The sequence below is a fragment of the Rousettus aegyptiacus genome, unplaced genomic scaffold, assembly GCF_014176215.1.
Source record: "Rousettus aegyptiacus isolate mRouAeg1 unplaced genomic scaffold, mRouAeg1.p scaffold_m13_p_8, whole genome shotgun sequence".
NCBI lineage: Eukaryota > Metazoa > Chordata > Mammalia > Chiroptera > Pteropodidae > Rousettus > Rousettus aegyptiacus.
Genome location: NW_023416311.1, coordinates 40193322 through 40219360, shown reverse-complemented (window position 1 = coordinate 40219360; position 26039 = coordinate 40193322). Strand labels below are relative to the sequence as shown.

Genomic DNA, 26039 nt, shown 5'->3' with positions numbered 1-26039 from the left:
CCCAGGGTCTGTTCTGATGACTTCCTTGAGGGCAGCTGTTGGAAAGACAGCTATTTAACGTGAAAGAAAATAGCTCAAGTTCACAGTTTATGTTTATGCTGATTTTGTATCACCCCTCTAAAAAAACAAAAACAAAAACAAAATCAAAACCCATGCACACCCAATTTCAGGAAAATATGCTGAATATTTGAAGCTCTTCCTTTACTTATACTGAATAGTTACGAAAGGGAACCATTTGGGACCCTGAAGTGGTTTTAAAAAGTGTCAGGTCTCATTATTATGGCTAGAGTTTGCTGTCATGGCGAGATTCTTCAGCAGAGCTAATCTCTTCAATTTAATAAAAATTATATGACTACAACTGTCAATAATCTTACACTACATTAACCAAGATGCTGTGTTTCCGAAGAAAGTTGTTCCTATTCCTGTGTAATCAGCCACCAAGCTGAGACTCTAATCAAATGCAAACACTGAAGCTTTTATTTTTTAATACCAAGTGAGAATACACATCACAATTGTCAGATCTTAAGTGCTTGATGTGGTAGCTAAAATATAAAATCTCAAATACTTCAATTCCTGCCTCTAGAGAATGAACGAACATGAATACATTAGAGGCACTGCATGGGCTGAGGAAATGTAAACATTGTTCCTATTATGGAAACTGATAGTAAGACAGAAAATGTACCTTCTCCGGTCTCAGGAGAGACATTTTTTCATCTACTAAATCAACTCTTTCCGCAATATGTTTAATGTATTTTCCTGGCAGATATCAGTGGCACAGAATTAGAATGAAATGAAGTAAAAATCTCTACCTCTTTCCAAACCCACACATGCAACTATTAAACTTCAGCTGAAATGCTTTGTATGTCACTGATGAGACCTTGAAGAAATGCAGCTTTATCATGGGGTTTTTCTGCTGAAAGATTTTGATTAGTGAAGTGATGGTTTTAAAACTCAGAAACCTTAGTCTGAAAAAGGTAATATTCTTTTTTCTTTCTAAACTGTCTTTTTCTTCTCAATTGTGACATCACAGTTAGTAGCTGTGGAAATGATTGTCCTGACAAAGGATTGTGACATCAGGTGGAGAATAAATAAAAGCAGCAAAAATCTCTTGTGAAACAAAGATTCTGTGATTAAACAAATGCCCTTGGTAATGAAGGGCAGAGGAGGCAGCTCACTCCAGGGAAAGTGTAAGATTGTAAGACACTGAATAATTTCCAAAGAGACACTTCACAAATATTTCTAGATTTATCTTCAAGAACTTTTAAGGGGTAGAAACTGAGAAGCAAAAAGCCAGCAGGAAATTCAGCTATAGCTCACACCTTTTATATTGTGGAGCTCCCCACACAGAGCGTCTTTGTGTTCAAATGTGTTTTAATACCTAGTCAACAAGGAATTGCACTAATGAAAGTTTCTTCCCTAAATCTGCATTTGCTTGTAATGATAAAACAGCACTGCTTTTCTTTCAATTTTGCTTGTGTATAGGGTTCTACTGAACATCATTTTTAACCACCTATAATCGCACAAGAATGGACACCTGTGAATAAAATGAGTTTAGTTTCCCTCATTTATTTGGTGATTTCAGTGGAGCTAGACACCGTTGTTGGAGACACTAGGTAAATTTTTTCATAGCAATGGTTATTTCATGAATCCCTTCCAGGTAACCACATCTATGGGGGCTGTGTCTTCTCAATAAATGGGTACTTATAATAGGTAGCTGCTATCTGCAGTTGGTTTTGGCACTTTACAGTTTAAATAGCCTTCTCATCTTAAGAGGAGCACAGAGAGAATAAGGATAGAGCAATCCTTTTGTTTCATTCATTCGTTAACTGGGAAAACTGAAATTTTCAAGTTTATCCATTGCTTATTTTTAGCTCCCATTCTTCTTTTGTGTCTGAAGGTCTCTGACTATCTTAGACTCATGGAAACTGCATGCGCTTTCATTGGGAAAAACTCTTTTTTAGGATGGCATCTGAGTTCAGGTTTTTGGTCGTTAAATAGAGCAGGGTCTGACCTTTGAGAAAAATGGTGTCTTGTACAGCACCCTCCTCCCAATTTTGTTATGTAAATAGTGCCCTTAAAAACCTTTCCGTATCTCTTCAGCTTTGAGATATGAAGCAGGTGGCTTCCCTCATCTGCTTGTACAAATTCAGAAACTCCACGTCCAACGTTAAAAACAGATCAGAGATTAAGTTGAAAGCACAGACAAGAAGTTAAAAGTTATTTTTGGAAAATGCCATGTTAATTTAAAGCTTTCTACTTATATCATGAAAAATGGCAAAGGGGCATTCACAGAAATGATTAAATCACCTCTGTGACCTTGGCGCGAAGGACTGGACACATCAGATTTGTCATCGAGGCTGGGGGTGGTGCCAGGAAGATGAGATCTCCAAAGGCCTGGAGTTTTAGGCTCTTACTTACTGCTGGGTGACCTTTTGGCAGGTGACCTAACATCTCTGGCCTCAGTTTTTTCATCTGTGATGTGGGGTTAACACACCTAATCTTAATCTTACTGGGTTGTTTTAAGGATCGAATGAAATAAGAGCTCAGATGCTATAGTTTGGTGAACAAATCTAAAGGTCAAAAGAAGCCACGAAAGAGAAGTGGTGGGTTCCTTGCTCAGCAAGGGCTTAAGAATAAATAGTCACAGCTGCTCCTTTTGATTTCATTTGCTATGGGCCTCTCAGGTGGAGAGGGACAGACCTGTTCTTCCCAGCTCCAAACCCTGTGCTCTTCAGATGCTGCCGAAGGATGGTATGTTGAGGCAACATAAGAAAACACATGTGATTCGGGACTGCCTGTAGGACTTGAATTTTGAGATAGTAAAACAAAAGCGGGAAATATTGAGCAAAATACAGCGATTATAGTTAGACTCCTAGTGGGGTAATAATCCTGCAATCAGCTTCTATATGCCTTTATCATACCATCTCTAGGGCTCTTAGTTGCGCACCTAATAAATGATTATTAAATAAATGGGTATGCAATGCAGAGACATTTTTAAATGGACTTCTAAACTTGGTGAGTCTTTTTTTAGAATAACCTTGCTTCCGAAGTCACAGAAACTAATTATATCTCCAGTCATTCAGTAGAATATATTCATACTAGCATTTATTAGATAAAAGAAATTTATAAAGGTGCTCTGTATTTGTTTAAAATAATAATAAGAGAAACTGTTTTAAAAATGAAATAAAATTCATTCTGGGATAATTCTAAGAGTCGATGAGGGTAAATGAGTTATTTGTAACAACTGAGTGCTTGAGTGGAATTGAGCAATTTGAAAGAAATGCATCTCTGCAAAGAGTGCAGGGCTGGAGCCGGATGAACACGATTGCTTCAGAACCTGGAGAAGTAGAAGGGCCTCGGTAGGGTGGTATACTCCCTCCCCAGGTATCTGCGGGTGTTGAAATGCCTTTCTCTACCAACCCCTGGGCCTCCTGCTCTCACCAGTTGAAAATGGGGCATTAGTAATGAAAACAGTTTCTGAAAAATCCTTTGCATTGATTCATTAACCGCCAGCCATTTCTCACCAGCCATGAGGTGCTAAATGGTTTATTCTTTCCACCTTCCTATTGCAGGAAGCAAGGCACACAATGGTTTGAGAGATTTCTCTGAAATCATGCCTTAAATTGGCAGAACTGAGAAAGAATAGAATCTCCAGTTGTTTTTTTTCTGAGGTGAGAGAGTTTTCATATGCTGGAGGGAGGTCTCAGAGGGGCAGTTGGAAGCTCTTTAGAGGCTGGAAGCAATGAAAAGATTATGAAAAACCCCACCCTCCAGGACCTGCAATATGTAATTCAAAATAAGAACAATTATAAACTGTAAAATGAGAGGAAGTCCAACACAGCTCTGATTTGGTTTCTAGTAGCCCTGCTCACAGGTTCTCTACAATTTCCTAGCCTGCATGGAGCCCAGCACCAGGCTCTGGGACAGTATTCCTCAGGAAAGATGCTTTCCTAACTCAGGGTTGAACTGTGATGTTCTTGGGCCTTTACTATTACTCTCCAGGTTTTGACTCCAAGCATCTTTGTGGCCATCTTCAGCAGACATTTACTGAGCATGGACTAAAGCGCCACGCCAGGTGCTGGGGAGACAAAGGTGAAGGGGGCACAGATCCTGTGATCCAGTAGCAGGTGCCCAGATGTGAACTTACAGCCAAAGTTTGGAAGCATCATGAGCTACATCACTTCTGCTTCAATATGGGCAAAGGCTGTGTGTAGGAGGTAGCATTTGAGCTAAGCCTTAAGGTTGTGTAAGATGTCCGCTGAAGTGGAGAGAGCAACAAGAACCAAGCATGGAGGTAGGAAAAGTGAGGACTGTTCTCAGTAATGGTAAATGGTCTAATACCCTTCCTTCTAGTCTCTTTCTCTCTTCTGTACTCTAGCTTGCTTCTGGGCCTTCATGGAGGATTTTCCCTCTCTCTGCCTGGAATATCCCTGCTCACCACCTGGTCCTCTGACCTTCTCCTTTAAGACTCAGCTTAAGTGAGGAAACCTTTTACAGTTCCCTCGGACTAGGTTAGCTCTTTTCCCTCTCACCCCTGTTCAATGGACTGCCTATTTTGAAGCTGCTGCTCTGCATTTCTCTATTCTAAAATCATCATTATTCTGATACTTGCGTTATGTTTATTTTTCTCACCTAGACAGTGTTAGGAGGGAGACATTTTCCAATGAATTTTCAGCAATAAAAGTGCTCAGTAAATATCTGTTAAATAAATAGCAAATGAATATATGGATGAATGAGTATTTGTAGAGGAAAAGTAATAGTGAGAGCTAATCATTTGAACGCAGGCTGTGAAAGCCTTGAATGACTGAAAAAGGTATTTAGAGGATATGTCAGTTTTGGAAGGAAAGTTCTTAGTTACTTCACCTGCAATTTCAAAGGTCTCTTTGCCCAAGAAAGCTAATTTAGTTTACTTGCTTCACGTTGAATGTTATTGAAAAACTACTGGCTTCAAAGAGTCATACCTTTGCATTAATGGCACAGCTAGTCTACCTGAATTTATTACTACTGCTTTAAAAATTAAACTGTCTTTAGTCACATTTATCCCCTGAATTGTACAGAAATAACTCGGAGATACTATCTGTCCTATCAAAAAATGAAACAGGAAAGACCAAAGCGAAAAAAACCAAACCAAACAAAACCAATTGCACTCATTAAACTTAATAACAAGGAAAACCTCTACCCATCTGCCCTCAATTATCTTGCTAAGTGTATGAGAACTAGGCAGCCAGTACCTCGAAATGGTTAAGTGCACACTTTCCCCTCTCACCCCTGTTCACTGGACTCCCTGTTTTGGAGCTGCTCTGTGATATGATGGATGTGTCTGTCTCCATAGTGAAGTGATTAATAGGCATCTGTGTAAATCAGACCTGGTAACCACAAAGACAACAAAGCCTCTCTGTGTCCTTTAGAGAAATATGCAAAGGCAAAAAGGGAGATGGACATTTCCTCCACTGCCGAGCCAGAGTGGGGTTCGTGTTGGGTCTGAGAGCTAAGAAAGATGGCAAAACACCAAGAAAAGCCCCGGAGTAGGATCCCCTAAAAATAGACTCCTGATTCTGCTTTATAGTAAGACAAGCCTATAATTTCCTTGAAATCCTCATAACAACTGGGTGAATGGAATCTAACAACCCAATGTTTCTTGTTTGAAAATCTTACTGCAACAAAATGCCAGGCTTACAGTCCTGCAAGGCAGTATGAATGAATGAACTAACCATGGGGCAAGCAAGCATCATGGCTGCTAACCACAGAAGGCACGCTGCGATCCCTGTTAAGGAGGGAAGAAAATACATAGGGGGAAAGCCCTAACTGTAGACAATTTCACCTCAAAGCCACACCCCGGCCAGTGGAGATGACCACACTGAAAGTGCAGTGGGAGCTCTCTATGGTTATCTCGGCAGGAAGCAGCTTTCTTCTTGTCTTACGGCATAATGTGAACCAGATGGGTTAGGAATACACTGAAACTGCCAGCAGCCATGGAAATGGGCTCAGAGTTTATAACTCAAACTTTCCTTTTCCTTTTATTTATATTTTCCCCCTCCTCTGTGCCAACAAGAGGCTGAAGATTAGTTGCTGGGAGGGGCCGTGGTCTTGATACAAGATGTTCAAATTAATGGCTGACCACGCCAAAGCAAAGGCAGCTCCCTGGCTCATTGATAGCCTTGGTTCAGAAGCTACTTAAAAACTCATATTGAAATAATGCTTAATGTTGACTATGGATGAATCTACTTCCAATCCTATCACCTTCGAAAATGATGCATTTTTGTTGTTATGGGGAGACCATCACAGGAAGAAAAGGGAGAATGGGCATGAAACTCATAACATTTCATATTTTTTAGAGGAGAAACAGCTTTTCTCCCTCTGTGCCAACAGGAGTGCTCGGTTCACTGTTCCTTCCTTGCCCTCCCTTGCCCTATGCACTACGCCCAGAGCAGGGATTGAGGTCTAGATTGGGAATCATGATAAGTTAATTTTTAAAAGCCTTGCCCTGGGGTATTGGTCTGTGCTTTCATGTGTTATAACTGTCACTATTTTTGTAAAGGTAATGATTATTTCACTTGGGTAGTTTTAGCAACATTTGCATGGTTTATTTTCTTTCTTTTTGAGGTTTTCTTTCTAATAACACTGAAAACCCAACATCTAAATAATTTCTGAAACCAAAATATTTCTATTTTCTAACTTCCTGGTCTCCTCTTCTTCCTTTGCTCTCACAAAGCATCAAAGCTACAAAATGGGGAAGTGGATCTCCTTATAAAATTGTGAAATTCAGGTGCTTCTTTGGAATATTTACAGTGCTTTGATTTTTTTTCTTTCTCTACAAAGTAAAGATAAAACAAATAGGAGGAAACAGGAAACAGGTCTGTCTGAGTACTCCTAAAACGGCCAACTTAACTTGTTATGAGTATAGTTCCTAGGGTCTAGGTTATAGATGAGGCTGGGTGTTCATGTTTAAGAACATGAACTTTGATGTAATAATAAAATGGATTTAAATCTTGGCTCTATAAGTAACTAGCGTGTGACCTTGGGCAAGTCACTCAGTCTCTCTAAGCCCCAGTAGTGCTGGCTATGATATGAGTGTTTCTGGAAGGATCAAATAGATTAAGTAAATGAATGTATTTAAAGCACTTGGCATTGTGAAGGACACATACTGATGCTCAATAATGCATGGGAAGTGTTTCTAGAGTTTATGACAAGTTACCTGCCTTTGACAGAGTCCAAGAGACTATGTTAGTACAACCCTTTGGTAGGAGTCAGTTGTGGAAAGTAAGGGTTTAAAAATACAACAAAATCTTGGAGAGTAACCGTAAGTAAGGTAATCCATAAAAACTTGGAAAGTGTCCTAAAAAGTGCTACTCAGCATTAGCATCACCTGTCCCTTGCTAGAAATACAAATCCTTGGATCCTACCCAGACCTGAATCAATCTCTGGAGCTGACGTTCAGAAATCTGTGTTTTAATAAGGACTCCAGATGATACTTAAAATTATAAAAACTTGAGAAGCATTGCCCTAGATATGTGACTAGTATTCCAAAATACGCCATTTAAATGTTAACTTTAAAGTGCAACTTCAGATACCACGGAGACGGTGTGTAGCCAGACATTAAATAAGTCGTCCTTAGTGTTCAAAGTATGAATCTTTAGTGGATCTCGTGAATGACAATTTCTTTACTGAGGTTACCATATTCTGACAAAGAATACAAAATTGATGTGATTTTATCGGAAATACAAATCCCTAACATTTTCCCTTGGAACCAGACAAAAACTTGACACATTGCATAAAACACTGTGCCACTACTCCTGTAATAAATCAGCCCAATTTGCTAGGCCAAGAGCTGCTGGGGAAAATACCCGTGGTCTCTTTATTTGCCCCAGCATGAAGACAGGAAAATTTCTGATGCTCCCCATCTCTGTCACAGAGGCCATCAGATAGTAAGTGGTTGGTATGACAGAGCCCAGATATGTCCTAGATTGGGTCAGGACTGGGTCACAGAGACAGAAGAAGCAGAATCTCAGTGGGAGCTCACTACTGAATAGAGCAACCTGCTTTCAAGGCCTGCATCTCCTACCACCGCAAAATTGACTCCACTCAAACAATGCACAGCCATTAAGCAACATCTGATAGTGGTTCAGGAGATCTTTTCCCCTTTGCATGATCAGGCAAGAGAATAAGAAATTCAGGAAGATTCTTTATCTTTCTGGATTGAAGGAGAGACCTGAGTCCATGCTTCATTCCCCAAACTTAGGTCCTGCTTTGTAATAATAAAAATGCCTAGCACAACAGTGTACTCATTAGAGTTTGGTACTTACAGATCTGCTGAGTTGAACTGAATCTGCAAATCCATAGAATCATATAAGACATTTTAAGTTACATTAAATTTCTGCTGCGTGCTTTTAAATCATGGAGTGCAAGACCCATCAGCACTTAGGGAATATTTATTACCTTAACAAATGTCAGATGACTGTGTCCAGTGTTATCAATTATTTATGAATAACAAGAAGCTGTAAAACTGGAAACGGCAAGCTTTAATATGTCCAAAAGGTTAGGCATAATGCAGTTTGCCTCCCTATAAATTTCTTGACATCATCTTCCCTCCTAGTAAAGCATCGTCAGGGATATCTATACTGAACTTGCATTATTTCTATACAGTTCATAATGCTTGCCCCTGCCTTCAGGGAAGAAATGTAACTGCAAATACATATTTAAAAAAGAATGTATCCTTTTAAAAAATATGAAGTTTAAAAATAATTGGAGTGGAAAATTCCTATTATCCCATTAAAAATGAATTATTTCAGGCTGTAGACTTTTAAGAGCTCAAGAAATATTAATTAAGGATGACGAACCTTCACACTGCTCATAATGAGCTATCTGACACCGATTAAGATCCTGTCTACTGTGCATCCAACGTATTTGAATATATCCAACTACATTTCACTGGTTTATTTCAGGGCCCATCTATGATTTAAGGTGTGGGGAAATTTACACGAGGCTATTCATGCGGGCCCCTTTAGGCCGGTAGCAGAGCCCGTGCACTTTGCAGGACTTTTGAACTCCAGGAAATGAGGCTATCAGAAAGTTCTTTTTACAAAGCTAATATTATTTTTCCATTATTATACATGATTCAAAATACAAATAGACTTTTCACAGTTTTATTGTTACGACAAAAAAAGTTTTAGATGAACAGAGTGCAGTTGAATCAATTAGAGCGAAATTTTAACTACCGCAGATGTTCAGTTAGTACAATCATGCCTAACCTAGTCCCTGTAGTCCTTGAAAGTGCCATTAAGCTGCCAGAAAACTTTGTTACTATGTGTTTTATGCAGAAGACAGAATGAAAACAATGTTTGAGAGAAAGGATGGGGGTAAAGTGAATTCATGTCACTGGTGATGTGGGTTGAAAAAGTGGCTACAGATTAAAGTTAAGAAGCACCTCTAGAAGGTGAATTGATTTTTTGAATACTCTACAGTTTAAGGTACTAATTTTAAAATAAAAAAGTCAAGTCTCCATAATTGTAATTTAAATTCCTCATTTTTTTTTCCCAAGGAAAATGGATGTTAGATTAAAAAAAAAAAAAAAAGGTTTAGTCGTTATCTTTAGAAAAAAAAAAATCCAAATATTAGTGTGCAGATTTAAAGCGGCAGGGAGATGAAACAGCTTTTTACATGGCTGACATTTAACTTTTTTTTCTTCTACTCTTTCCACAATAATCTCATCAAGACCTTAGATAAATTCAGCAAGTTGTCAAGAGGATACAAAATTAATTAGATCAAATCTACATCTCTGCTCATGCTGCTGAAAGAACAATTGCAGCCTTCTGCAAGGGCTTCTCAGTCCTCACCCCTCTCCTCCCTAACACATTCACATGGAAACTTCCACGTCATTTGTTTGGGAGCCCAGCACCTGACCTCACGATATCATTTTATTCAGTTCTTCAAAGAAAAGCCAGAGACTACAAATAGATTTCTTTTCTTATAGTTGACAAAGAAATATTAATATGGTAAAAATAAATGGTGGCACCCAGGATTATATTAGCATTTATTTTTCAGTCTCCCTGATTTCAAAATCTGTTCTGGCTGAAAAGTATGCCATGTGTCATGAACCCCAGTGTCTTAACTAAAGTGACAGAGGAGCCCATGTTTGGAGTTCAGCTCACTTGGGGTTTTACCTACAATAGAGCTTTTAGCTTGGCCAGAAGCATCTACCAGGAACATGATGGTGTAGAAACACTGTAGGTGTGTAGATACAGATACTTTAGATCCAAAATTGATGCACAATTTCATTTCTCAAATTTATTATGTATATATAATTAACCTAATATGATTGAATAATCAATTTAATATATATTTATTACCTCTTAATCTTTCTTTCCCCTTTTTCCCTTTCTTTCCACTCATCTACCTTCTGACCTATCCCCCACTGCCTACAGCTAAAGCCAAAACCCTCTTAGCATGACTTCTTAGGCTCCAGACTATTGTTTCAATCTCAGTTCCCACTCTGGCCCAATATATACTTTATCGCTTTCATCACAGCACACTACTTGCCTCTTTTTCATCACACGCTATACTAATAGCTTTGTGTTTTGGTCATGTCACTTACGTAGCTTGGAATGCCTTTCTTCCCTCTTTTCCTTCAAGACTTTGCAAGGCCTTCCCCTCGCTCTCAATTTGGAATGCATTGTACATCTCCCTTTATCCTCAGGGCTGGGCTCACCCCTCTTTACTTCTCTTACTCTCAGACTTAACTCTGCCCCATGGACTAGCCAAGAGGTCACCTGTGTGTATCTCTTGCTAAACTGTAAGCTCCCTCCCTGAGTGCAGGGCTCACGTTGACTTCAGATAAGTATCTACTGTAACACTCAGCATAAGGCTTATATACCCCACATACGGTTTGTTGTTGAATGTCTGTTGAATGCATGAAGAAATGAAGGGAGGTTAATGTGTTTTGATATGAATAACCTTTTCTTTGAGATTTGGGTGATTGTTGCCATTATTAAACTATTATTTTCTAGTGCTTTTTGGATTCCAGTTCATCCCCTTCAAAGCCATGAAAATGAGAAATGGGTGGGGTGGGGGTGGGGGTACAGGGAACAGCCAGATAAAAATAGAGTTAATACAACAGTTTATAAACACCTGAGGTTAAATAAAATTAGCAAAACCCAATAGTTTTAACCATGACCTTGTTTAGGAACAGTTTGATTTCTGAGCGTTCATCACTTAAAAGTGGCATTCAAAAGCCTGTTTTTAGTGATAATCTTTTAAATTGTTGCATTTCAAACACATATATAAGTTTTTGTGATAATTTTCTGAAATTAAATATTTTTTACAGAATAAAATTCCTCTTATGTGTGTTACTCTAGACTTTGTGAGAGTTAAAGGGCAAATGTAATCTAGAGATTAGATCTTGTATACTGACTGAATAAGTTATCAGTTACCTATTCAATAGGACCGCCAGGGTGTTCTGTGGTTAAATTATAACTTCTGTTAAATGATAATATTTTAGCAGAAGTATGTCTTGTGTAATACGTGGGACATATTTATACTAAAAAAATTATTCATGGTTTATTTAAAATTCATATTTAACTGGGCATTATATATTTTATCTAGCAACCCTACTGTTCCAACGCCAAATACCATGCTTCTAAATGATTCCCACAAATATTCTTTAGATTCACTCCAAACTTTGAGATGAAAACAGTTTAACAGAGTAATAAAAACAATACTAAATCTTTATGGGGCAGGTGTAGCATAATTTACAAATGAAAAAAATATAATTAGTATTTTTTATTATCAGCAACAACAGGCACTTTATTTCTTATGAACTTTGAAGGATGCATTTCCTCTAACTCAAAAACAGAAATAAATGAACTCTAATTCAAAAGGGTAATCTAGTCCCTGTCTCTCAGTGTCCTTGGCCTTGACCTTGTTCCTTCCTACCTGGTTCAGTTAATGGTCAATTGTTAGGTGGAAGTCTGAGCTCCTTGACCCTCCCGCTAGTAGTCCTCCCTATCAGATAGAAGCCTTTTCTCTGAATTCTCTAAGACTGTCCTGTTTTATCATCACATTTAGAAATGGCTGTGATACTACAGGTTTTACTTATAAAAGCTATGCAAATTACCATGAACTTAGTTTTTTTTTTTTTTTAAATCTCTGGCTATTTAAAAAAAAGTCTGAGTTTGCCAGCATTTCCACAAACTTTTTAAATACAAACCCCGTACCAAACATTCCTCACTTTCTTCCTTCCTGTCAAGAGATATGTGACTGCTGTAACATTGGTACTAAAGGGAAGGACTAACAAAAGGGGCTGAAAACTGTTTCCTAGTTCTGTGTCCTTGATGTGTTCAGCCAAGTTGTCTTCAGTTGTCTAATATCTTTTTCTAAAATCCGCTGTGCATGGTTTTGCCTTGTTTACAAAGACAATGGTGGTTGTAAAAGCTTTTTGGTGCATTTCCGAGTCGGTGTGCATCATCTGTCTGGCAGGTTGATATTTCTTAGACAGGAACTATGTCTATCTCTCATATAGCTGCTAACTCCTTATTGGGATCTAATACTGTGCTATGAAGAAATTTTGCTTGAGAGGCCTAAGAAAACATTTTTGTTATGGTAATGGTACTGAAGAAATGGCAGAGAAAATTCGGCCCAAGTTTAGGAGTAAGGAAAAGAAGAGAAACTCATTTTTCTTCCTTTATTAATATCATCAGCAATAATTTTCTCTGTACATAAAGTTACCTACATATGACTTGATAGGAACTAAGAAATCACTTTCCCCATTGAGAGAACTGGATGCTTTAAAATCCCCAGTCCATCAGATTTTAAGCACTGGAGATTGTTAAAATGGCAGAGTAATCAGGGCTAGACTCTATTACCAAACATACTCACTTAAAATCAGATTCCTAAACCTGTTAATGAAGAAAATTAGGCTCTAATGGGCTGGGATGCAGAATAGGTAAAGCTTGAATGAGAGAAACGGGAAAGAAGGGTCAAGTGTAGGTTATTGTCAAGCCAGGGGAATGCACTGTAGCACAAGAGTCCTTTATGGCGGTGGTCTCCAACCTTTTTTGGCCCCAGGGACGGGTGCTCCTATGAGAATCTAATGCCTGATGATCTGAGGTGGAGCTGAGGTGGAGATGCTAGCGCTGGGGAGTGGCTGCAAACACAGATGAAACTTTGCTCACTTGCCCACCGCTCACCTTCTCCTGGACAGTCTAGTTCCTACAGGCCACGGACTGGTACTGGTCTGCAGCCCCATGGCTGGAGACCTCTGCTTTATGGGAAAAGTAGCCAAGAAGCAAAGGTGCTAAAGGTAAACTTCCCCTAGGCCACAGTTTGGTTACTAGCTGTTTTTATACTTGGCTGATCACTGCTGGTCTGGAGAAAAGTCTCTCCAGATGCTTAACAAGCCTAGAATGACTGATTTTTTTTTTTTTTAAAGTCTAAATGTATTTTACTTTAAATCCCTCCTTGACCAAACTTCTCATTGCCAATCACAAAGCTCAGTAGTTGGAAGAGAAATCAGAAGAGCACTAGGTCATATAATTGCAACATCCAGAGCCCAGTGAACAGAGGTATAGTGGTTATTAAATATTGTTCTCCCAAATACCAGAAGTGGTTTTGGTAGGAGTTTAATCCTTAGTGGACTCTTTTAATTGCTATAGGCCAGAGTTACTCAAACTTGAGTCATTCAACTACCGATACTACAATTTCAATAATAGTAATAAGTCTCACCAACCATATTATTTACTTAGTATTTTTATATCCCCATACCTCCTGCACTACTATTTACTTAATATTTCCTTTAAATTACCTTTAGAATGTATTTCAAATGGAAACTTTATATCATTATCATAAATAGAAAAATGTCACTTTTCATAGAAGGTAACCATAAGAATAAAATGAATTGAAAACAAAACAATGTTAATTCCAGCTAGCCCCAGCTGTAAGTCAAAGCCCCCAAAAGAGATAGTAGTGAGATTAGGGACTTGTTAATGATAAAGCACCGAACCGAGACTTTTTCCTTGACATAACCAAAAAGATTCAAAGAGAAATGAAAAGGGTGTAACTTTCCACCACATGATTCTTGAAAGCCATGATGCCCCTGAGCCACCTCAATCATCTCATGTAAGGTGCTGCATGTCCTTCTTGGAGGCAATACTGCTGGAGGCAAAGATGATGCATTTGAGGAATAAATAAGGAACTATAGAGAGGATTGTTGCTAAACCATGTGATTTATAAAATTCCTTTTAGGATTGTTATGAGGTGTGGACAAAATACTTAGAGACCTTTACAGACCTTGTGCATTTTACTGCATGATTATTTCCCAGACTAAAAATTGCTTATACAGATAGCTCATACATTGATTAAAGTATATTCAACATTTACTGTATATTTCAGTTTAAATTATTCATTTGATCTCTTAAATTATTTCTGTATCTTTTCTTTGTCTATAATGAGCATATCTTGACTAAATGTAATAATGTGATAATATTTCACTTTAAAGATTTCCCAAAATATATAAGCATACTATAGTGATATAGCATTTCCAAACATATGGGAACATCTTTGTATAGTTTGACTATTTCATCTATTTTCTGAGCGCTCACAAGAACTCTGTAAGTCTAAAGTAGGGAACTTTCTTCTGTTCCTGATTTATTCTTGTATCTTAATGGCAGTGGTCAGCATTTACATTTTATATTTATGCTGCACAGCTCTCTTGGAAGATCTGCACATGGCTAATTTCCTCACATATCTTGCAGTTTTCTTGGAAATCAGGTTTTATGGTATTGTTACTTTTGGTCAGAAACAAGAGGCACAAGAGTAGCTATTAAATCTCAGTATTGCTTAACCTAAAAAGAAAGCTCTTATTTCTTTTGCTGTGGGAAGGCATGGGGGCGGGCGCGGGGTTGAGTAGAGTTGCGGGGTAGGGGTGGGGGTGATGAATGAGGAGAGGCAAGCCAAATCTAAAAATAAACTAGATTTTCTTTCTTATTCATATGTAATTAGAGCCCCTTTATAACTATTCATTACCACCTCAATAGTTATAGGAAGAATAAATAATACATATTTTTAAATGTGGCAAAACCAAGGAAGAGGTAGCCAGGGCTGCATCTAATTTATCAACTTGGTGATTAAAGGGCTGGCTCTAAAGGCTCCAGACATCTAGGGACCCAGAGATAAAACAGAGCAGTTGGCTGTGTTTTTACTAATGAATCTATGGCTTGAAAGATATCAGGCAATTTTAAAGGAAAGCAGCAAGGACAAGAGACATTAGACAAGGCCAGCAGGGTAATGAAGGGCAAGGCCAGTTACTGAGAGAGAAAATTACTTCATTTTCTGTGATAATGCTTCTGCGTGCTTCTCAGGTCTCTTCTCACGCTTTGTTAGTATGACCATATATACATACAGCATCTGAATGCTACTCACAGTGTAGAAGGAAAGAGCCTTGGAACATTCCACAGAGGGGCAGAGGGCCTGGGTCTATTATTTTGAAAGGAGGAGGCTAAGAACAATGGTAGCAGAAGGGGGTTAGATTGCAAGGTTGGGAACAGTGCTTTAACAGATGTGAAGGACGCACACGATTAAATCAAGATGAGTGACACAGAAAGGAAAAGAAGGAAAAAGGCAAGCCAAACATACTCTGGAAATGCGAAATTTGGGGGAGGATGATTTGGGACAGAGACCAGCCCAGTGGTTCAGCGTATCTTCAGAGCAGAGCTGTGAGCTTGTTTGTTCACTGGACTTTTTTCCAGTGGCCAAAATGAAAAGGGCATTGGACACTTGACTCCTCCTCAGCTAGCTGGTCAGCAGACACGTTTTCTGCTTAGTGGGGGAAATGCGTGGTATTTCAGAAACAATTCCAGAGTATATTTAGCTCCTAAAGCTTGCACACACAAATGTCACATTCTCATGGGATAATCGACCCAGTGAAAAGAACACCTGCCAGAGGCCCTCAGAAAACCCACGAAACTCTCGCATCCCAGGAGATGCTGCACACACAGATGTGACATCATTAAGGCATCCACATCAGGGAATGAAAAGAAGAGAAGCAAAAAGATCACAGGTTGGGTCAAGTTGAGGGACATCATAATGAGTCAAAAGGAAACAAGACTGTTCCAACAGAATAACGCCATCACCAAGTCATACCACACAGTGCTTGGCAAAACAAAAGATCAAAATAAATCATGATCATTAAAAATAATTCAGAGAAAAGTAGAAATTAAAATCATAAAAATCATGGTGAAAGGAACATTAAGCTACATCTTTAAAAATTTTTTGCATAACATCTCATTGTCATTGCCCCATCAAATACATAATTCTCAAAAATCAAACTCAAATTTGACAGGGCAAGGCAAGGAGTTAATAGCACAAGAACAGTGATCATGTTAAACACCCATGCAGTCACCTCTGCCACCATTGTTTGACAATTTGTAGACTGCTTCCAGCTTTGTCAATATTCATAATAAGACCCAAGAGAATGAACAATACCGGATTTTAAAATGATGTCAAAGTGTTAATTGGACTCTTTGATAACCTCCATCCCTTGGGGCAGTTAACAATTGTAGAAAGTTCAGCCACCTGTCTCAGTAAAGTGAAGAGAACATGATTGTAACCAATGGTTAGATATTTGGTTGACATATTTAATGCTTTACTGGAAAGGCTGTTTGAATTTTCAGAAAGTTGCAGTGGGCAAACACAAAGTGATTTTACTGAGTTGTCTCTTCTTGAGAACTTGGCCAAGACTAACATATCGGTGGTCTGGAGCCACACATGACAGATAAAGGCTCATGCTTGGGATTATAGCCTGTTGTGATAGTTCTGTCCCATCACAAATTGGCCCGGTGGTTTCTCAGGATGGAAAGAGCAAAGATCCCTCCAATTGAAAGAGGCTGCTGAGACAAAAACTACTTTAAAAAAAGATTTGAGGTGGGGCATATTGATAAGGAGTTTCAAAATCATAATAAAAATCAAAGGGATGTGCTGAAGAACAGCTGAAAAGGGCTTCATCATCACAGTTTGGCACATAGGGCAGCAGAGTGTGCGGCGCTCTCAGGAAATGATTCAAAAAAGAGGATGGAAATTTAGCATGTGAGTCTCCCTCGAACACATTCTCCCTAGAAAACTTTAAGAGTAAAGGTAGAAATATGTATACAGAAAACTCTGAGGGAGGATGTGTTAGAGACTGTCTTCCAAGGGTCACTGTGGCTGGTGTGTCCTCAAGACTCAAACCCCAGCTTGGATGAAACTCTTGAAAACATATAGAAGTAAACAATTCTGAATGGGGGGAAACAGCTCGCAACATAACTGAGCTTTTCAGTCTCTGATTTACAAGACTGTTTTTTGGACAAGCAAAGGCCCCTTTGATTGCAGCTGCAACTAAAGTAGGATGTGTTACCAGAAGCAGCAAATGGCAAAAAAAGAGATGACATTTCCTGTCTCTAGTTGAGCAAAGAAAGCAAGTGAGAATTTAGGACTGTTCACAGAGTTGCTCTCATTTAGTGCAGCTTCCTTTTGGTTTTAAGTGCATAGCAATGCTGTTTGATTAAATAACATAATTTTGTTTTAGCTGTTGTCCCCTCAAGGCAATTACAGTATGTCTCAGGACCACGGCTCTATTCAAATTCAGCACCATGCGAGAGTGAGATGCTACCCAGGCAGAAAAGACTATGCCCTGTTATTTCTCCATTCACTGATTAAACGGGCCTTTACTTTGATTACATGCACTTGCCAAAGCACACACTGCATTCCATTCCATTATGGTGGGAAATGCAGACCCCAAAATCGCAGTACGAGCTAAGAGGAGTGGAAAGGGATCGCAAGAGCCAGGATCTGCTTTGGGCCAAGCCACACCTCTTTTGGATGGAGGAAACTTTGAGGCTGTGTTATTTGTTTTATGTGGTTTCTCTTTAGTTGGGCAATAATCTAGGATCAAGTCTAGCACAGAGGTTTGGATTGCATTCTTTTTTGAGATGGTTTCAATCACAGTGTGTTGGAAGTTCCTTAAATATTGCTATGATTCAGCTGGAAGCAGTTACATAGTCCTCCCTACTTTTCCCTCCCTCTCCCCCCAGAGGAAGAGGCAATTCCAAGGCCTTACCCTTCTTGTCTTGGTGATTATGGGAAGACACTGCCCCCAAAGAGTCTGTGCTGTCAGGTGAATCGAGCAAATCCTTCCAGTCCAGCATTCCTCCCCTAGACTCATACCCCTCTTGAGCCGCCGAATCTGACGTGGTGGTGCTGGGCAAGAGGGAACTGGAGTGCCCTGTTTTCATCACAAATACAGTTAGGGAAACATCACCGGAGACACCCACATTCCCTTTGCTCAGAGGCCTGGAGGTGGGACTTCCGAGCTGCCTGTAAGACTGAAAGGAGACTGGCCTAGAAATTACAAGGCTAGGGGGCAGGGTTCAGCAGAAAGCCCCTTGAACTTATAGTTGGAGCATGAAGGGCTAGATCCAATCTCTGCTTTTTGCTGGGTGAGCCTTGGGGAATCATTTAACCTCTCTAGGCTTTGGTTTTCCTTGTGCAAAAAATGGGGATGATGCCACTTACCTCCCAGCGTTGGGATGATAAAGTGACATAATGGTAAAAGTACCTAGCAGTGTCTGACGCATGTAGGTGCTCAAGAAATACTAGTTTCCTTCTTTGGTAGTCCCATAGCAGCACTAAAGGCAGAATGTGTCTAAAATGGAAACACTATTGTGACTGATGGGCAAAGTTTGTGGTAGCAGAGGGGCCTCTCCCCCATCGCAAACAACTCAGCTGTCCTGAGCCTTTCTCACGGAAGGTGTGTCTAGTTTTTAGCTTCAGGTCCTCTTCACTGGCATTCCTCTTTCTGGGAGATGTGTCTGCTTTCTGACGGGATATGTTCCCACCTCCTTTTCACTGGAATGGAGGCTACAACTGCTCCATGTTGTTTTGGCTGTATCTTTTGTGTCTTATTCCAGCAAAGTTACTTTCATGGTTTCATGACTCAGACTTGTGAAAGGTTGTTTTTGAGGCCACACCAAGCGATATTATTCAGATTAGAAAGGAACTGGTTTTTGAGATGCAGTAGCCTATGAGAGCATAAGGTCAGAAGAATGGCTGGATTGGGAGTTATGGCAGAAACTGGACATTTCTCGTGAATATGTTCCTAAGCATTCCTTCCATCATGCCACAAGGCTAAATGCAGGTCATATCAGGTGCTTTGATCTAAACTGTCACAATTATTTAAAGAAGTCCACTACCCGTTCTCTACGATAGAAATAATATATACCTGCTCTGTGAATTTCAAGTAGAGTCTTTGGTTTATTAAACTATCTTACTTATAGCAACCTTTCTAGCCATTTTTAGAAAGATATCAGGGCAACTACTGTGAATGTGTAACTGATGTCTTTGGTAGAAAGTAGGACAGATTCACAGGTGGCTTCGGCCTTGGGCTGCGATCATCATGCATGCGATAAAGAAAGTGCCACCAGTAAAAAGATCATAATGATCAATGCATTTGAATATATATATTCAAATATATATGCAGGGAAAAGCAAGTTAGCTAGCTAAGTGGCTCATCTAAACTATAATGATTTCTGTGGAAGCACCACACTTAAATGCTCCCACAAAGCTTTGGTAACATTTAAGAGGCTACTTTCTATATAGTACTTGTTTGGCTCCCACACAGTTTCAAACATCCGCTTTGTTGAAAATAGTCTGGTTCATGTTCAATACCTAAAATCATGTTCATTTAAAACTCAAGAATGGTTGCATCAAGTCCTTTTGTTTGTATATTTCTGGATTTCATGTCTAATCTCATAATACTGCTAAAAAAAAAACGGGTAGGAAAATTAACTTGGAAATACAGAATTACTTTTATTTCCTTCTTGCTTAAATTGTGGTCTAAAATATGGCCTCTATTTCCTACTCTTGAATTCAACACTTCTCTAATGAAATATATGGTCAACCTAAGAGAGAATTTAGGACTTAGCATAAGCAAACAATTAGAATTAGCTTTGTCGGGAGTTAGAAAGGATGAAAGGGAGGAAAAAAGGCCTCTCCAAGTAGCAAAAATTTCTTTTGCCTGAATTGACATGCATTTTGAGCACTTCCAATTTAACTGTGTTCAAGGGGCAATTTTATGATAATGCCATAAGTATGGTTTAGGGAGAACATTTCTTAATACCGTAATCTAGGGGAAATATGTGCCTAAGGGACACATTCTCTGTAGAAAGAGTTGCTGGACCATATGCTGCAAATACATGGAAAACTCATTGGTAATGGAAAGCTAGGGCTATGAGAGGAAATTAATGTGGACCAGATGGTAGTTAGGTAGGAAAATGTTTTACACAAATGTGAGAAATCAGCTCCTTCCTATTGCTAAAGTGTTAGTCTAATACCCACCACATCTCCATTTTCTACATGTAAATCTAGAGAAACCATGCATCTGATGTACTCAAAAGAGAAACAAATAGAACGGCATGAGGTTTGTAATCTTTTATATTTGTGCTTGAGGTTAAGGCAACGCATGTCACAGGTGAATCAAATAGTCAGAGAAAGCAATACCTGACTCTCAAAAACTTTAGAACTACCATGTAAAAGCACCATTTAGCAATAGTCCTTAGTTTGAATTCAAAGAGGTGTATGAGTATTACCTCTCCAAGCTTAAAAATATATTAGAAAGAAATCACTTTTTTCCTTCTTAGATCTGATTCTACAGGCTATATTATTTTTGTGCATTCTCTAAGAGACTTTGTAATCAAAATAATGCTGCAAAAATAGGCAATCACTTGTGGATATCATATTACATGCCAGTAGAATTCAAACCTATAATTTGGTCTTGTTAATCCCATTAGAGAAGTCATATTTTAATCAATGGAGATTACGATATATTATTCTTATACTATATGAAGGGACAGATTGTAACAGTTAACTTTCATATGCATCATATAGTTTCTCTATATCTACAAATCTTTGTGAGTCCAGATGTTAGAGACCCTTCAAACTACTATAACCTATTAACAATGATTGTAGCCAATTAGAAACAAAAGAGAGACATATCAATACAAGAGTAGAAGAAGGAAAAAAATCAGGGTCCAATTCACTAAAAAGGGGTTCCTGCTTATGTAACTAGTATTGTGCAAAGCTTTTGTAAAACAGAGAGTTTGCATGGTTTATTGAAATGATCTCCTTTTCTGAGTGAGGCTGCTGTGGTTTTGTGGTTTACTCTATAAGCCTGCACTTACCCAGTTAACTTTTTATGGAAACATTCTAGGGACACTGCTACAAACAGTGGGTGCACTTTATACTTTGAGATTAGCTTCCTAGTGTACATCCATGCTCATAAAAATATGGATTTGGTGGCACAAACACAGCACCTAGCTGAGTGCCTGGCACATTGTATGTACTCAACAAATATTTGCTGAACAAATTAACTCAATCTACTCTATGTTTATTAACTCCAAAATAAGTACATCTTCAGCAGTTTGTGAAAAGAATGTCTTGTGTATTTTTCTAAGTACTGCGTGTACCAGCTCTCATTTTGATGGTCAATTGATCATCTAACCACTTTATACTGGATGAATTTAGCCCGAAATGGACAGGTTCATCAGTTAAGGAATAATCAAATTCTTCTTTAGTTTCATCACAGAAACCTCTGATCATGAGCTCAGGGTGAAGGGGCATTATTATCCCTTAAAATGTTAATATAGAAGAATGGATAAGTTCCTTAATTTTGTAAAAGAAATAAGAGATCCATAGATTGAAGAACGATTTTTGTTCATAAAGAGCATCTCATGGTTTAATTGTTCTATCTGTTTGAGAAATTACCTGGGAGTTAAAATTGGTCTTAGTACAAACTGATGAATGCAGGGGAGGTTGCTGGTTCAATTAGATTCAAGACCTGAATTTCTCAATATTTGATAAAGAATATTCAATTATAGGAAATGATTGTTAAGTATGATATTGGAGAAAAGCAGATGTTAAGAGGGTTTTGTTTTTTTTTTTTTCCTGAAGGGTTAAGCTAAGCGAGATGACATCTGCCTGTTGAGAAATTTTTCTTCCAGTTGTTGGTGTTTAATACTCTAGTTTGTATCACAGATGAGGGATGTTAAAGGTGAATGAATTCTCTGGGCTCATCCATTCCAGGCTGACTCATCTCACATGAGGGGCAATCGGGAGCAACCTGGCATTGTTTTCCATATCTGTACAGCTATCTTTTATAAGACAGTCATTGTGACTTTCAAAAAGGCTTTTTATTTATGTTAATCAGACACAGGGAGTGAAAGTTTACATAGAGCTATTAACACATCTGTAGCCATCCTGAACTATTTCTTTGAAAACTAAATCCACTTTGCTTTCTTTTCTCTTTTATTTTCTCCCCTTCATTATTTACCGCTACATTTAAAGACTATCTTAGAACTATTACTGTTATACATCTTAAACACAAAAACTATAAAATGTCTGCATTTCAATGAAACTCATAGACCTCATTGTAATGCAGAAGCTTAAATTTGCTATCATACATGTTTTTCATATTATATTTTAAAAAGCACATGCACAGTTTACCCTAATAAACATTTGTGGGAACTGTGAAAATTGAAATGAAATGTTTCTACTACATTTCAGCTTTTCTTATAAAGTGCTCAGAATATTGTTTATGGACTTAATAGCTTTGTTTAATATAGAGTCTGTGTATTTCAGAGCAGGAACAATGGGAGAAATCCTGTTTGTACATCATTTCCACTGCGTCACTCTTCCTTGTATACAGTCTGAAGAAATTTCAATGAAAATATGTGTAAATATTCACTCTTTATGAACTTAAACTTTGATGGCTAATTTCATGCTATATTGGAAAGTTTTGCCTAGTAAAAACTTGGTATCTTCACCCTGTATAGCATTTCTGCTGAAGAGGTACTGTCGTGAAGTCAGTATTTGGGGACTGGTACTCTCTATCAGTTAAAGAGCTGCGGCCGATTACTTATAAGCACTTTTCTTTTATCTTGGATATACTTATGTCCAAAAGCAATTCCTTCTCTCTCAAGAACTCATTAAACATATTTACCAAATTTCCAAAGGTTGGCATAATTCACATTATGTGGATTAAAATGTAGGACTCAAGTCTCACATGCCAATTGTCTCATATAGGTAGAGTGATTTTTGAAGCATCATAAATCTATAAATAATTTTAGTGAATTGAGGCCCTGAAGTAACAAAGAATCTGGTCCATGATGTTTAGGAATGAAAACTACGAACTACCACAGGATGACTGGCTTGAAGAATTAAAAAAATCCAAAAACTGACCATATACTGTGTTGTAAGACATTTCATGATCTGGTAGAGGAGTAGAAATGTCTATAAAAAATAATGAGGATAAAAAAATAATTAAAAAAGAAATCTAAGGTTTGAAAATACTGAAGAAGATTAGTGAAACAGGATTTCCCAAATAGATTTCCATCGGTATTAAGTTATGAGTAATATCTCCTTACCATTCAATGCCACGAAAGAATCTGTAAGACAAAAGCAAGGAAAAGGTTACTTAATGCTTAACACTCTGCTTAGTGTGACTTACATTATAAGTAGGAATGAACTAATACAGAACTATAATGATATATGATCCCCAGTACTAAGTAAGTGCTTTTTAATTTCTCCTTGCAATATAAGATGCTTTATATCCGGTCCAATTTCACATTCCCATAACTCTTCCCCAAGCGAATTTTCTCAAAGTCACTATTTTTGTTGCCAAGAGACAGCAAAAAAGCAGGAATTAATAGAAGAAATGGTAAATGTGATTATATGTGATTTTGAAAAGTTAAGCCCTACTCTATGCATAGGAATGCATAGATAAAATAAATGACATCTAATCCACACTTTTAAAGCAACTTTTACTTCACATTCTTTCATTTCATACTTACAACCATGCTGTAAGAACTGCCCAGTATCACACTGTTCTGAACTCAGCAGGGGTTTTAGTTGGGCAATTAAAAACAAAAATAAAAATAATAACACTCATATAAGCAATGTGCATATGTGTGTGTGTGTGTGCGCGCGTGCGTGCTGTGTCTGGGTCATTTCTCCTTAAAATTCTGTTAAAGAATCACTGTGTACCAGTTATCTAAATCTCTGAATATCTATTTGTGAGTAGGTATGTCTAATAGAAGTAGGCATGCTCCAGCAGGAGCACAGGGAGCAGAGAAGCCACTAGGAAGGGCAGCAGAGGGTTGGCCTTACATCCTGCTCTGAGAAGTGCCTCAGCAGGAATGGGATTCAAGATTAGCAAGCACACAAAACCACAGAGGCCTGACTGCTGAGATTAAAGAGTAAATCACTGGCTTGGGACGTGAGGGTCTCCCCTGTGCTAGACAGAGGCTTCCTAAGTTCCTCTGCCAGCACACGGGTGTGGTGTGAGCCTACTGTTGTAATGGACACTTTACAGAGATAGTAACAATCATTTTCACATTTTCATATATCTAATAAATCCAAACCGACACTTTATTTTTCTACAGATGCTCACATTGCCAGATGATGAAAATTATTCACTAAAGTCAGTTAAGTTCACTCACATACACATACGTGCACACCGAAACTTGTTTCCCTGAAAATGGAGCCTAATGAAATGTGATTAAAATCCACGAATCAAACATCAAATGGTTTCACTGCACAAAGGTAAAACAGATCTTTTGGCTATGACACTCTCCTATGCTGATTTCCTAACTCGTTAAATTCTGGTATGAACACATAATAAACTTTTGCCAATATATAATATTCACAAACAAAAAAAATAGGACAAAAAATTTGCAGATTAGGCTGCCTGTAGTCCTCTATGTTTGATTGTATCTAATCTCAAAAAAAGGTAAGGAAGAAAGTAGAATGAAATTTCAGTACTCATAGCCAAAGAGTTATATAGAATTATAGCCATGACTTTCATTACAGAATCAAATTTCAGAAGTAATACTGTTTTATTCCTTTAGGAGCTATTTTTTGGGTGCCATTTTGAATGTAAGCTTCTTGAAATTCATCGTGTATAACATTTAAAACATTGCAAACTAAACGTTTTCCAAGAGTATGGTAGTTTTCTCTAAATTAGCACTAATAAAGCATTTTCAGAATATTGCTATTAATCAGATCACAGGATTACTGGGCAGAATTTTGTCCAGGATTCTCTACATGAAGTTCTAAAATGTTACCATTTAAAAACTTTTGAAATGAACTCTGAGATTAGCATAGGTTAATTCTTATTAAAAGGTTATTTTGAGTCACCTTGCACTTGGTTATTTCTGAATTTTTTGTCTACTGCAAATGGTAACACATAAATCTAAATTAAAAAATAATTACTATTATTAGTTGATATGTTCAAGAAGAATAAAAAAGTCCCATTTAATTAAAACGCTAGAGTACCATGTTCAATCCTTTTATCATATGGCTAACAATTACAGTTCAATAATGCATTTTAAAAATAACAAAACCGTGAGTTATTTTTCAATGGAAATGCTGTTATAGCTTACTGTTCTGTTGTAATTAATATCTTCCGGAGTGACTTCGTTCTCCAGCATTATTATAATGAAATAAGTGCCACCATTTATAGCAACAACATTGGCTTTAAAACATAATTTTGTTTATTTGATATTTAGAAGATGGTTTCTGTTATTTATGCATGTTTTATTGCTAGCTGCACTCAGTTTCACATGCAGGGTAATGGTTCTAGGCCATTTGATAAAAGCATCTTTGCCCCAAGATAAACATGGATAAAAAGCTTTACTTACTGTGACAGTCTCCGAGGCCATCTGTATTGCCACGCTCTATGTCCTGTTCAAAAGTCAGGCTTTAAAAAAAGGAGAGGGGAGAAAAATAGTAACAAATTCAATAATGTGAGTCATTATTATGGACTGAGCCTTAAGTTTCACTAAAACAACTAACACAGTTTGATATATTGAGTGGCAGGTGCAAAAAATAAGTAGATAACAGCTTGAAAATTTATCTCTGAAGCTGACGCAAATGAGTCTTATGTGAATTTCCAAAGAGAAGCCATGGTGTAAGCAGTTAATTCAGATATTATTCAGAAGTTAATTAGTTTGTGGATTATTTAC

General features: G+C 38.0%; 1 protein-coding gene across 5 annotated transcripts in view; it reads right to left on the bottom strand.

The window, feature by feature from the left end:
* Positions 1–26039, bottom strand: part of SEMA6A (semaphorin 6A) — a 120551-nt gene that overhangs the window by 4562 nt on the left and 89950 nt on the right. For 3 of the 5 annotated variants that reach the window (XM_016120874.2, XM_016120876.2, XM_016120877.2), the window contains 3 exons: positions 25716–25774; positions 23442–23462; positions 18083–18247 (listed from right to left, as the gene is read on the bottom strand). In XM_016120874.2, coding sequence (XP_015976360.2) covers positions 18083–18247; positions 23442–23462; positions 25716–25774 — 245 coding nt within the window. Of the gene's footprint in view, positions 1–18082; positions 18248–23256; positions 23308–23441; positions 23463–25715; positions 25775–26039 lie in introns of all 5 variants that reach the window. The other 2 variants (XM_036226113.1, XM_016120878.2) reach the window with 2 other exon arrangements.